This window comes from Periophthalmus magnuspinnatus, chromosome 18 (genome assembly GCF_009829125.3).
Source record: "Periophthalmus magnuspinnatus isolate fPerMag1 chromosome 18, fPerMag1.2.pri, whole genome shotgun sequence".
NCBI lineage: Eukaryota > Metazoa > Chordata > Actinopteri > Gobiiformes > Gobiidae > Periophthalmus > Periophthalmus magnuspinnatus.
The window spans coordinates 11,962,777-11,977,405 of NC_047143.1; the positions used below are offsets into that span (position 1 = coordinate 11,962,777).

A 14,629-nucleotide genomic window follows, 5' to 3' on the forward strand; every position below is an offset into this window, starting at 1 on the left:
AATAAAATCGCATATAGTCGTTTTTTTTCCCAATCCCTAGTTTGGGGTACTACATGTAAGACATATTTCCATACAAGCAGATTAATTTGCCCACGTTCAGTGCAGTTACAGCACCTCCTTCTTGTGGACCGAAGCTAATGCAGTAATGCATCCCCTAAATATTAGCAATACTAGAGTTTCAGAATGCACTCAGGTATGGTGCAGAGATTATGCACTCCTTCAACATTCTGACTGAGTGACACTGAGGTAAAACTAAGGGCAGCATAACTGAGAAAATGTGTTTGCTTTTTGGCCAGTTTTAATTTTTAAATGTTATTTATGTATTTATTTTTCAACTCAAATTATCATTATATAGCAAAATGTAAAATGAAAGTAGTTTCGCTGTTGTTGCTGTGATGGGTAGATAAAAGACACTTCAATTTACCTCACAACAATTAATCTCCTCAACACATGGACTCAGAATCATCTTATTTAAAGAGAGAAAGGTTCAGTTCAACTATGTCTGATCCCAAAGTCAGTGATGAATGTCTTGTATTACTCTTTACTGGTTTTCTACTACTGTTGACTCAGGTTGATGTCAGGTACAACCTAATTATTTTGCAGAGTTGTAGACTTTTGTATTTGTTATTACACTGTAGCAGCTCTTTCACATTTTAGATGTGCTTTGAGCACTGACACTCACATAATGGTGTCACTCATTGTAGAAATTCTGAATGTTGTGATGTCATCTACATAACCTCTATTGCTCCACTGATTCAAACTCAGAATTTAAAACAACCTCAGTGAACAGATTAGGTGGCCAGGTCGTATCTTATCCAGGATTATCAATCTAATCTCCTGCTGTCCGCTGCCTGCCTTGTGGAGGCTACAATGCACTCAGGATTCATAAAGGACAACTCTTAAGACCCCACAGCTAAATAGACACAACAACAGTAAGCACCTAGACCTGTCACAAATCACAATAACACATTTTGAAGCACTATATAATGCTAGAAAAAAATACTGCGATAATATTATGCCACTGACACAACAACAATAAAGCAAGATAATTCCTATAAGCCTATTTTAAATATACTTAATCATTAAAAGGCATGAGATGCAACAAATAAATAGCAGACAGAACCAATAATTAGCTATAGAAGTTATTTATTCAGTCCTCTAAAGCTCAAATCTTACCTTATTACTTAAAAATGTTAAAAGATCTCCCCAGTAATGCAAAGAAATTGTACACATGATAAATACTGAGCACCAAAATATACTGTGCCAGCTTTCATATATTGAACAATAAATCAATACAGTAATTATCATAACAGGCAGTTCTAGCAGGTTCAAAGTAGGGATGTAATATGTAAGTCAATTTGTAATCCATGCATCAATTATAGTAGTATTGATATAAATTAGCTGGTATCAAAAGTATTTATATCTAGGGTTGATTTGCAGACCCCCAGGCCTACGTACCTAGGCCTGTCAGGATAAATTTTGAAGCATGATGTATTGCTACAGTGATACTGCAATAAATATTGCAAGCCACAAGCCACTTCTTCATTCCTCGTCAGATTACTGGTGGACACTGTCTTATATCCATCTGAAGGGAGGAGCTAACTACACTGAAACTAACACCTATTGTTTGCAGTTTCTGTTTGTAGGTTAGGTCTCATGAGCTATCCTAAATGTGAATTGTGTATGAGTCATACTTCAGGCCCTTTATGGGTGCTCTCATCCTATTAGCATACTGGCTAGCCCTATTGTTTTCTTTGTTTTCTCCACACTTTCTCTTGGCTTTTACAAAGAAATTGTACATACTATAAATACTGAGCCCAAAATAAATAGTTCCAGCTACCATATATTGAAAGATAAGTTGATACTGTAATTATCGTGACAGGCCTACACTTATCTCTATACATAATTGCAGTGTGTGCGGTCACCTGTGATTGGAAGTATGTCTCGATAGTGTTCAGAATGCCCCGGAGCTTGTGGAGGCCTCTGGAGGGCAGCTGACAGTACAGGGTCCCATCAGAACACACGCTGCTCACTGTTACACCCATATATACACTGTTCACCTGCAGGGGGAGGCAGAGAGTCAATCAAAGCAATGAACAGAGTGGCAAATGTGAGGGGGTTATTCCACAATTGAGTCTCTCATAGACTGTATATATAAATGGACATAGCTCATGCACTATGCTCACCTCCAAATAGGCAGTGAGCATAGGTGTGAAGTAGTTCCTTTCAGCTCTAGTTGCAATTCACTTTCTATTGAAAAACCATGGCCCCTCTCTTTGTAACTGCTGCTTGTAATAACTCGCTCTATATGATTCTGAGGTTTTTATCTCACAGTTTTTAAGATATGAACTTAGATATGGACTTTAATTAACAGACCAATCTGGTTCCTGCTTTCCCTGAGGTCGCTTCCACTAGCATTAGCGACAGGTTGATTGTCAGTCTCGTTGCTAAGCACCCGCCATCTGCCAAACCAGCTTTGTGAGCTGGAGGGGGTGCGTAACTTCAACCACTTCCACTGACTTCCACGTTAGAAAACTGTGATGCCCAATGCCATCACAACAAAGAGCTATGTAGCTGTCGGAATCTCTGATGGACAGCTGTGCATCACATTAGCAAAGAGCAGATTTTTAAAAAGTTGCACCAAAATGACTATGCAACACTGACGCAATCTACACCTATCACCAATTAAGAAAATAAAAATGAGATTGAAGTACAAAGCAGTTGGCGTGTACAGGTGGCAATGAAAATGGGAGGCAATATAGTGCCTTGAAAATACGTGATGCACAAATCACTAAATACCACTTCAGGTGAGTACATAGTGAGGGGAAACAACTATAACATGGTTAAAAGTTTTAAAAGTCAATTTTGCAAAATAGGTGCACTTAAAGATAAGGGAACACAAAAAAAGTTTTTAGTCAGCCACCAATTGTGCAAGTTCTCCCACTTAAAAAGATGAGAGAAGGTTTTAATTTTCATCAAAGGTACAACTCAACTATGAAAGACAAAATGAGAAAAAAAAATCCAGAAAATCATATTGTCTGATTTTTAAATAATTTATTTATTTAAAGAATTTGTTATATACCCTTTGTTAGCTAGGCCACTCCAGGACCTTGAAATGCTTCTTACGAAGCCACTCCTTCGTTGCCTGAGTGGTGTGTTTGGGATCACTGTCATACTGAAAGACCCGGTCACATTTCATCTTCAATGCCCTTAGGTTTTCACTTAAAATCTCATGATACATGGCCCCATTCATTCTTTCCTTTACACGGATCAGTTGTCCTGGTCCCTTTGCAGAAAAACAGCCCCAAAACACGATGTTTCCACCCACATGCTTCACAGTAGGTACGGTGTTCTTTGGATATAACTCAGGATTCTTTCTCCTCCAAACGCGACAACTTCAGTTTTTACCTAAAGTTCTATTTTAGTTTCAGCTGACCATATGACATTCTCCCAGTTCTCTTCTAGATCATCCAAATGCTCTCTAGCAAACTTCAGATGGGCCTGGACATGTACAGGCTTAAGGGCGGGATTTGAGTCCCTAGTCTGGCACTGCAGGATTTGAGTCCCTAGCAGCGTAGTGTTTTACTGATGGTAGCCTTTGCTACTTTGGTCCAAGCTCTCTGCAGGTTATTTACTAGGTCCCCCCCTAGGTGGGATTTTTGCTCACCGTTCTTGTGATCATTTTGACCCCACGGGGTGAGATCTTGCATGGAGCCCCAGATCGAGGGAGACTATCAGTGGTCTTGTATGTCTTCCATTTTCTAATAATTGCTCCCGCAGTTGATTTCTTCACACCAAGCTGCTTACCTATTGCAGATTCAGTCTTCCCAGCCTGGTGCAGGTCTACAATTTTGTTTCTGGTGTCCTTTGACAGCTCTTTGGTCTTGGCCATGGTGGTATTTTGAGTCTGAACATGTTATCAGTATAAAAGGCACCTGTCCACAACCTCAAACAGTCAAACATGTGTTTATACTAGTCTTAATATCCCTCCTACATGATTAGGTGTGTTTTATTATCAGTAGCTATATATGTGCTGCCAACATTTGTGTTTGAGTTGGGCATTAGTGTAAACAGCTACATATTTACACCAGTATGAAGGCCTGCCTTTCTTCGAGATGTGCTTTGGGTGTGCTGAGGCATTTGAATGGGTGTTTTACAGACTAAAAAGTTTAGTTAGTAAAATTAAATTTATTTTAAGTACGGGGCAATGGATGAAGAGCCCCAGAGGAAGATCGTTTTAGGGAAAAGGGGGCTTTTCAGAGAGGACTTGAAATGTCACCACCTTACACCATTGGACATGTAGGATGAAACAGTGAAGCTGGACGATTATAATCACGCATACAGGATATATATCAGAGCGACACAAAGACAACAGGTCAGTCCGTTTATTACATTGGCTGTTTTTGGTTGTGACTGATCCTTTGCTCCTGAAATGTATTCTAAATGCTCATTAATATGCACATTTATGCGAAATCTCTGCTAATTTTGTATTAGCATAACTCAACTCCATGTATCCAAAGCCTGACAATAAACATCAAAATAACATTATCCTAAAATTCTCTTTTGTAGTCTAATCTTTGAAGTTACGAGATTTTGTGCATTATTTAATGTCCTTCTAAATTATCTAATAATTATGAATCAATGTTATGTCCAGGCTGTTCCTCTTATGCAACTCTAACTTGGACCACTATTTTGTACTTGAGTAATATGATTTTAAAGTATGTGTACACTTGCTTAAGTACATCTTTTGGCTACTCTATCCAATTCTGCATTTAACATAAATAATTGATAAATGTAAGCCCACTTTAGTCAACTGGAGCACATTAACATGCACCAGAAACCTAGAAAAAATTGTCTAGAATTCTCTGTGGGAGGTTCCCTAGCGCCTCCTTCCTTACATGTTTTTATACTTGTGGCATTTGCTGTTTTGTCTGTATTTTCACAACTGATTGAGATGATGTCTTAATTTGGTCAAATATGAACACATGGCACTGAAGTTGTGGGGCCTCAATTTCAATTTTTGCTTCGGTCCTGCTAAAGGCTAGGGCCGGCCCCGTTTACATGCATTTTAGAAATCTGTTTAAAAGGTCCATATTATGCTATTTTTGGATCTGTTATAATATTGTTTCCTTGTGGAGTTCTTCTCTCAAATGGAAAACACTTTGTTCCACCTTGAGATGTCATGTGGTAATACAGGAAGTGCTCCACTGTATTTTTAAATTCCATACACCTTCACTAGAATCATTTGGATGATTTCAGCCCTGGAATTACCCATTTCAACATGATATCACAAGGTGGAACATTTTTGAGCATTTTGAGTTTTGTAGATGTAGACAGACAAATAATGAAGGGTTACTCTAACATGTGTGACTACTCCCGGTATGTTTATCATGGCTGAAAGTGCTGATTTTGTGTAATAATATACTTTTAAATTGGACTAGATCAGTTATCTGTTTTTCCTGGCTTACATGTAAAAGTAATGACTGAGTATGGTGAGAGAAAGTCACCTGTAGGGGGCTGGCCAGACTACAGTCCTGAAGAGCTCTCAAACAGGCAGAGTTTATGTTGACATCATCATCCTGAGAGGTGTCGTACAGCACCACCAGGGGGCGCTCTCTGCGCTCTAAGATCTCTGCTAGCAGGATCTTCCCACTGGCCATGGTCTCCAGAGTCTTCAGCACGGCAGGCTCCTTACAGAACTGCTCTAGACCTGTAAGGGATGGGTAGTACTCAGTTACATTTATGGTACTTGTGAAGAGATTGTACATTTTGGAGTACGTTTCTTGCAACATACTTTTACTCCTACTTATATATTATAATATATTTTGATTGAAGTAACAGTACTCTTGAGTAAAAGTTTGTGGTTACTCTTGCCACTGGGAGTAAGTCTACAAGTGGCAAAAGCTTAATGTTGACAATATGAAATCAACTGAATATGTGTTTCTTGCATCATTAGTCTCTTTTTTGTCTATAATTTGAAAATACCAGATTTTGTGCATTATTTAATGTTCTGTTCTTCAAAATACATTAACTTCAAATTATAAATCGGATATTACATTCCAAAAGTTACACTTTAAGTTACTCTTACTTGAGCAGTTTTTCCAAATACTTTTTTATTCTTACCTGAGTAATTTCCTGGACCACTACTTTGTACTTCTACTTTAAGTAATATTATTTTGAAGTAATGTTACTCTTACTTAAGAACAATTTCTGCCTACTCCACCCACCTCTTTTTGTGTGGATATGACAAAGGCACTCACACTCACCTGCCAGTTTGCACTTAGCGGCTTGGAAAGGCAACTTGAAAAACTTCTCATTCAGGTCAAAAACTTTGTTTTTACTGATGACTTCCATAAAGCCGTGATCCACATAGTACACCTTAGACAAAAAGAGACAGCTGACATAAGATTAATCATATTTGAAAGGGGCCGTACGCATTTTTTTTCCATATAGTAAAGTAACATTTGTTTTGGCCAAATACTGTAACAGCAATTCTCATGCTACACTCAGACCACAGCGCAAAAATTGTGTCAAACTTAGGCCTGTCACAATAATTACTATATTGATTTATCATTCAATATGAGAAAACTGGAACAATATATTCTGGGGCTACATATTTATAGTGTGTACAATTTCTTTGCAATAGTGCAGAGATTGTGACCTGTAGAGGGTTGAATAAATTAATAATTACCGGTAGTGGTTCCTTCTGCAATTTGTTTATTGTAGCTCATGCCTTTTAATGATACAGTATATTTAAAAATCGGATTTACTGGAATCGCTTTGTGTAAGTGGTATAAAGTTGTTTCAATATTACTGTTTATCGCAATATTTCTCTGTAGCAATATATCATTCTTCAAAGTGTATTATTATGACAGGCCTAGTCAAATCCCTTTGTATTTGAGGCCAAACACTTGAAACTATTTGACATAACAAATTTAGCCTAATCAGCTGCGCTGCAGAAGCATGTCAAAAAGGTAATCTTTGACAAAGCGATTTGGTCCAGTCTAAATGGGGGTTCTTTTAAGTTTTTCCTTGCAGAGAAGGAGGGTATAAGGACAGGGGATATCCTGGGACAGTTATTAATTTTCTTGTTATTAACCAATGTCTTTTTAATTGTTGATTTTCTAACTCTGTTGGTGAAATCAAACATCATGTTAAGCCCTGCTGTTGTGATTTTGGGCTTTACAGAAATAAGCTGAAATGAATGCAGCATTAGGGACAACATGCAACCACCGTGTCTGTATTTAATTATAAAGCATTTTTATAGTTTGAAACCATTATAGTTTGCTATTATGATGCTAGTTGTTATTAGCATTACCATGACAGTAAAACTCTGCTCTGTCCTCTGAAAGTTGTGAAAACCACTTTTTTTGCTAGTGCTTTAAACCATTGTCAGGCTGTTGATGTATCCACCCACCTTGACCTTATCATGCATTAACTCGCAGACCTGTGCCCTGAGGACCTCCTCCTCGTCTTCGGCCCTCACAGCCACTAGCTGACCCAGCTGTGGAACTGAGACTGGAGACATAAGACTGCTTTGGTTTGTGCTGTAAAACTTCCTCATCTCATCCTCCATCACTTCCTGGGCCTGCGAGTAGCTATCCCCGATGTACCTGAGGAGCAGGACAATGTCAGCATGCAACACTCAAGTCTATTAGGGCCAAACTGATAAGCAACTCTGTGTTTGCAAGTGCATTCTACTCTGAGTCTGATCTGCTTTTGAATATTATGATCAATTGACTTTTTTTGAGCTATAAGTTCTAACGACGAACTTTCATTAAAGAACACATATTATGCAAAATGCACTTTGAGATGTTTTTCATCAAAAAACAGACCTGGAGTTGTATTTTGTTTCTTTCACGCTTGTTTCATTCTCAAAAATGCAGGTGACATTTGCATATTGGTCAATTTGGTCAATTAGTTGAATAATATTACTCTGTAAGACTTTGTTCTTTGTCCAGTTGATAGATTAGAATTTTTCATTTCAGTATTCAACTGATTATTTTCTAGAAGTTAATTTCAGTTGCAGACAGAGGGGGCTCCAGCACCTAAATGCCTTGTTGGAAACAGAGGTGAAGTTTATAAAGTATATATTTCCAAATTCAGACTCAATTCAGAATTATTTTACGGTAAGTTAGAAAATGTGTAATACTTATCCAAAGTGATTTCTGAGCCTCAGAAATCACTCTGTTTAAATTTCCTCCAAATGTCATTGGTAGAAATCTTGTGTAGTTTTAAAGCCCATATATCTTTGCCAGACTTAGCTTTTCTGCCATCAATTCATGTTCATTACAACTTTATGTTAATAACCTGATGTTCACGTTGCTTGATTGGCTAGTTTTTTGTTTTTCACCATGGTTCATTCCCACTCCTGCCCGTAGATGGCCTGCTAACATCAAATCCTAGCATCATGCATTTTCTATGGATAGGCAAGTTCAACATGATATTCCAAAGCAAAGGTATTCAATATGTTTAAAGAGTAGGTATTACACTTCTATGTGTTATTAATTGCTAACACATAACATATTTAGATCACCATGTTATCATTCTGAAAATGTTATAATTGCCAGAAACAACATATTAAAATGTGTTAATGGTGGAGAATAACATTATAACATGGTAGAAAAAAAGTCCATTTTGCATAATACCTCATTTTAAAAAAAACAAAAAACAAAAACAATAATTCAATCAATGCATAGTGTGTGTCCTTTAATTTTTCATTTACCTGAGTATGACAACATTGGTATCAGCAGCCTCCACCACGAGCACAGAGGGATACTCCTCTGAAGGGGGTTGGAGCAGGGGCACATCCCTAGTCCCTCCCTCCTTCAACCCCTTCTCCTCCTTGTCCTCCTTCTCCTCCTTCACCTCCTTCACCTCCTTCACCTCCTTCACCTCCTTCACCTCCTTCACCTCCCTCACCTCCTCCTCATTGGGCCCTGTGTCTGCCCTGTTACTGCTGCTGCGTCTGTATAGGATGGCCCTCTTGGGGTTGTCCGACATGGGATAGTCTATGGTGCAGATGTGGGAGAGCAGGTGGAGGTTGTCCAGCACATGTCCTGGCAGTTTAGTCTGCAATAAAAACACAGCTTTAAAATGGTGTCAAACGGTATTTCAGAATTGGTTTTAAATTATTTCATTTAAAGGTCCTATGATATGCAAAACTGACTCTTGTGTGAATGAAACTATATGGCTTAACACTCACATGTTTGAGTAACCCTTTATCAGTCTGTCTACATCCCCAAAGCTCAAAATGGTCTATGTGCGCTGTTTGTAAAGAGCTTTAGTGATCACAGATATTTTAGGCTCCACAATGTTTGCATGTGTAGTGAGTTAAAAGAGTATACACACTTTATAGGTATTATGGAAGAGCTTTGGCAGTGCATGGGCCCATAGTCCATTGGGATACTTCAGCAGGAGCTCCTCCAGTTTGGCCTGCAGGTCTGGGCTGAGTGTGGTGGGGAAGGAGGAGGTGCTTGGCTTTTTGGAGAAGGGGTTCTGCTGCTGGGGGGAGGAGCTGTTGAAGCTGGAGTCGGGGCTGGTCCTCTGCTCCTCAGCTGGGTACAAAAGCAGCTCCGAGGGGCTGCTGCTACACGTTTTCTCTACCTACAAGAGTTTTATTATTTACCATAGATCAGGTCCAGTAACACTATATTGAGAAGCTACATACATATGTGCAATGACTGGACAAGCGAGAACGCACTCAGGAAAAAAATAATGTCACGTTAAATGCAGAAATATGGTAGAGGCTGAACCCAATTTTTTCATGTAATAAAGTAAAATCTGTTCTGTATAACTATATTGTAGAAGCAGCTCTGCGTCAAAATGAGACTTCTGTGGGCATCTAATTATAAACAATTTTACCCTCCACATTGATGACAAAATGCCTTTTTCCCCTGACTGATCTATATAATAAATCAAAATCAAAACTATTTTATTGTCCAATAATCAGGAATTCCACATTAGCATGCTAGTTGTTTTTAGCTTTTCGCCATGGCAAAATTTCCTTCTCATTTCTGAAAGTTGGGAAAAGCACTTATAAATCCTGAGGATCCTAATTATATGAATAATTAGGATTCTCAGAATGCATACGGTAAGTGAGGAATAACTTTGGACTACGGCAAACTTTTTAAAATGAACTAGTTCTGTTTTTCACATTTTTAAGGCAAAGTAAAAATGGTATAGCACCTTTAATATCTACCCTATGTCCACATGAAAGTCTTACAGTGCAGATGTGGCTCCACGTCTCCAGCTCTTTCAGGGCTATGGTGGGTAGATCCTCTTTGTACAGCTCTCTGTAGATCTGGGGCAGCTTGGACACCCAGAATCCATTGCTGTACTTGGCCAGGATGTCCCTGAGCCGCCTTTGGACCAGCGTAGAGCTGTAGGGCTGTCCTCTGTCTGCTACAGGCAACCAATGACGCACATGCACAGGAAACAGGAGGAAAAGACATGCTTACATTAGATAAACAGTCGTGTTCAATATTAAAGCTTTTTTTCAAGATGTTATATTTGTATTGCTGTGGGTCTGGTTCACGTGATTTGACAATATTCTAGAATCCCTATAGTTTAAAATGGAACTGAGGACTGCATTGTATTGAGGAATTTGCTAACCTGTCTCTTTCATTTACGTAAAGAACTCAATTCAGGGGTCTACACATAACAAATTGGTGAGAGACTGGAACCAATAATCGTAACATTCATTATGTCCATTTTATTGTGTCCCACTGTAGAAGGGGCAAGTTTCTTAAATGCAAAAGTTTATGTGCGCAAAAGTTAGTTTTACTTACGGCCAGTGTGTGGAGTGTTTTTTGAGAGGTGAGCTTGCACCTCTTTGTGAAAGTGTGAAGGCAGAGTCATCCTCTTATCTGACCTGGACACAGGAAAACAGGATGATAGCTGTTAGGATCTGAAAAAGAGAAATCTATCCCAACAACTATGTATTACAAACATGGACAAAATTGTTGGTACTCTTCGGTTGATGAAAGAGAAACTCACAATGGTCACAGAAATAATTTGAATCTGACAAAAGTAATAATAAATAAAAATTCCATGAAATTCAACCAAGGAAAGTCAGACATTGCTTTACAACCATGCTTCAACAAACTTACTTAAAAAAATACTCATGAAACAGGCCTGGACAAAAATGATGGTACCCTTAGAAAAGACTGAAAATAATGTGACCAAAGGGACATGTTAATCCAAGGTGTGTCCACTAATTAGCATCCATTGCTGGATGGAAAGAGTTGACTTATAGTGATGGACAGATGAAACTTCATGAAGCATTGAAGGCTTTCATCCAATTGATTCAATTCAGCGCAAAGCTTCTTGAAGCTTCATTTGCTCTATTAGGACATGTACTGGATGCAAAAAATATCAGTTTGCATGAATTTGAAGTGTGTAACATTTTGCAGAAAGTCTGAATAAAACTGTCAGCAAAATAAAGAAGTATGCAAAACATGTGTACTGTAGTGATGGCGGTATACTCTGTGTGTGGATATATATATATATATATATATATACACATACATACATACATACATACATACATACATACATACATACATACATACACACACACACACACACTGTGTATATTTGTGTATGTGTGCGGAAAACACCCGCTCACAGGGCACAGATGAGGCAGGCCTACATAAGAATGCCACTGCTAACTTATATAAAAACCCACACATTTACATGGGCTCTGGATACAAATTTTTCTGTCTCTCCCAGTGTTGAAGGGGGTCCTCCAACCTTGCTTCATCATATAGCGTTGGACCTCAATATTTGCGTCTGCTCTCACGTTTTTTGTGTTTGTGTCTGACACTGTCATCCAAGCAACACCACAGGCTGTTACCTACGCTACAGGTGTTACTCGCGGCAAAATCCGAAACCACTTATTGACTCAGTCAAGTGGTACAGCCGGGCAGCGAGGCTTCGGACGTCATCATTTTGAGCTCTGCCCCTAAATGAAGCAAGCCTCGATACGCGGAAACGTCACATCACTATTGACTCAGGAGATTAGAAATAAAATGATAGATAAGCATGTTAAAGGTAAGGGCTATAAGACCATCTCCAAGCAGGTTGATGTTCCTGTTAGTGATGGTGAGATGAAGCCCCATGATGCTTCGATACTATCAGTCAACTGTGCCGGCACATGTACCGACACTTCATAAGGATTCATTTACTCTATGGCGCCATCAAGAGGTCAATAAAATGTACTGCAATCTAGTTTCCACTTCAGCGCCATCAATGGAACAAATGTACAACAAAACCAGTGATAGGACCGCAGTGAAACACATTATTAGAAATAGGAATGCACTTGTGTTACTTGCAGTAGTGCTTCTAATTAAATAAAGAGAATTAAACCCCAGTATTTTTCATTGTTTTTATTAAAAAAAAGTAGCTTCTCTAAAGAAGCAGGACTAAGGCGGTTCCGCTTTTTTGTGAGGATTTCTCCTGCTTTAGAAAAAATCCTCTCACAGGGCACAGATGAAGCTGGAGTGCAAAGGTACATGGTGGCCAGTGTGAATAAATGTGGACATTTATTTCTTTGCCTTCTCCATTACTGCAGTGGGTCTTCCTGTCTGTCTATGTTTGGTTCTGCCAGGTATTTCTGTACTTCGATTGCTGCATTTACTGTCGGTGATGCAGATGTTGGAGTTTTACTTTGCTGAATGGACGCATCTACTGGACGCAAAAATATCAGTTTGCATGAATTTCAACTGTGTGGCATTTTGCAGAAAGTCTGTGAATAAAACTGTCAGCAAAATAAAGAAGTATGCAAAACATGTATACTGTAGTGATATACTGTGTGTGTGTGTGTGTGGGTGTGTGTGTGTGTGTGTATGTGTGCGGAAAACAGCCGCTCACAGGGTACAGATGAGGCAGGCACAAGAATGCCACTGCTAACTTATATAAATACACACATATACATGGGCTCTAGATACACATTTTTCTGTCTCTCCCAGTATTGAAGGGGGTCCTCCAGTCTTGCCGTATTTTGCTCCATCCTGTACTGTTGGACCTCAATATTTGTGTCTGCTGTCACGTTTTTTTGAATTTTTTATTGAAGAACACCCAGTGACAAAGAAAAACATACAATATTTACAGCTTACTATTTACAGAGAAAGGTTTGGCATTTGGTGTGTGTATCTGTCTTGGTTTTCTTTGTAGATATGTGTGTGAGTGTGTGTGTGGAGAAAAAATAATATTGACTGAGGAGAGAGAAAAAATAATACTAATAATAATAATAGTAAAAATAACAATAACAGGTTTTATTGTTGCTGTCATACTCAATCACACTGCAATCAATGATGCTGGTCAATATTACTCAATGTTAGTTTTGTGGTCCTTATGGTGGTATTTGTTATTTAGATTGAAATGTATAATGTGTGTGTGTGCGTGTCCTGTACAATGCATTAAAAGAGGCAAGGTCTTGGTGAGCCCGCACTCAAGGGGCAGTACCCCCTAGGAACGGGCCCATTCCTTGCTAGCCCTAATCTTTTTATGTATTTGTTGTTAATTATTATTATTATTATCGATTAATAATTAATTTAGTATTAATAATAATTATTATTATTGTGTATTTATATTTATATATAGTATATATATTTATATTTAAAATGTATATTTAATAATTGGTGTTATTAATTTTAATATTTAATATGTGTGTTTATATTCATCCATTTATTTATCTCCATCAGAACCACAAATTAATTTAATAAATAAATTAGTTAATGAATAAGGGAATAATAATAATGACAATAATAATAGTGACAGCAATAATAGAAACATGTACATACAATGAAAACAATAACACAACAATAATAATGGTAAACAACAGTAGTGGTGGTATGATTGCAATTGTTGTAATATAGTTTAGATAATGTCGTGTGTGTGTGTGTGTGGGTGTGTGTGTGTGTGTGTGTGTGTGTGGCGTATGTGTATGTGTCTTTGTAGGAAAGGGGGTGTGTATAGGAATGTGCGTGGCGTTCTAATTAATTGATTATGTTAATGGTGTTATAATAGTCTAATGGTGGAGTTTATGTTGTAGATATTAATGACTGATTGAAAACAATATTAAAGTGGTTTATGAATGGTGTCCAGGTTCCAATGAGTACATGGGAAGGTTCCTCAAAGTATGCTGTCATTTGAGAGGTTGAAATGTGATGGATGAGAGAGTTAGACCAGTGTTTGATGTTTATTGAGTGTTTTAATTTCCAGTTTTGTAGAATTATTTTCTTGGCTATAGTTAGAGATGTCAACAAACTGTTTTTATATTTAGGTGGTATTTTTTATTTCAGTCAGTGTGCGGGTGAAAAGTGGTGATAGTAAAGTCCAAAAGTCCTTATAAAATTTGGGGGGTAACCGTCGGTACCGGGGGCTTTGTTGTTGGGCATCTGAAGGAGGGCTTTATGGAGGTCTTGCAATGATAATGGTGCATCTAAGAATTCAGCCATATCGAAGGGTAATTGTGGTAGGTTTGTTTTGGAAAAATGATTTTATTTCTGTTGGATTGGATTCTGTTTCTGATGAATATAAGTTCCTGTAGAACATATGGAATGTGTTATTAATTTCTTGTGGATCATGAGTGATTCGTATTTTCAAAGGTCTGTATTGATGGAAT

General features: G+C 38.1%; 1 protein-coding gene across 2 annotated transcripts in view; it reads right to left on the minus strand.

Annotated features, from left to right (window-relative positions):
* tdrd7b (tudor domain containing 7 b) overlaps positions 1-14,629 on the minus strand; it is a 46,370-nt gene that overhangs the window by 14,479 nt on the left and 17,262 nt on the right. The window contains exons 5-12 of one of the 2 annotated variants that reach the window (XM_055228981.1): positions 10,791-10,873; positions 10,226-10,401; positions 9,352-9,606; positions 8,726-9,072; positions 7,418-7,613; positions 6,267-6,378; positions 5,508-5,710; positions 1,926-2,060 (exon numbers count right to left, since the gene is read on the minus strand). In XM_055228981.1, coding sequence (XP_055084956.1) covers positions 1,926-2,060; positions 5,508-5,710; positions 6,267-6,378; positions 7,418-7,613; positions 8,726-9,072; positions 9,352-9,606; positions 10,226-10,401; positions 10,791-10,873 — 1,507 coding nt within the window. Of the gene's footprint in view, positions 1-1,925; positions 2,061-5,507; positions 5,711-6,266; positions 6,379-7,417; positions 7,614-8,725; positions 9,073-9,351; positions 9,607-10,225; positions 10,405-10,790; positions 10,874-14,629 lie in introns of both variants that reach the window. The other variant, XM_033983982.2, reaches the window with a different exon arrangement.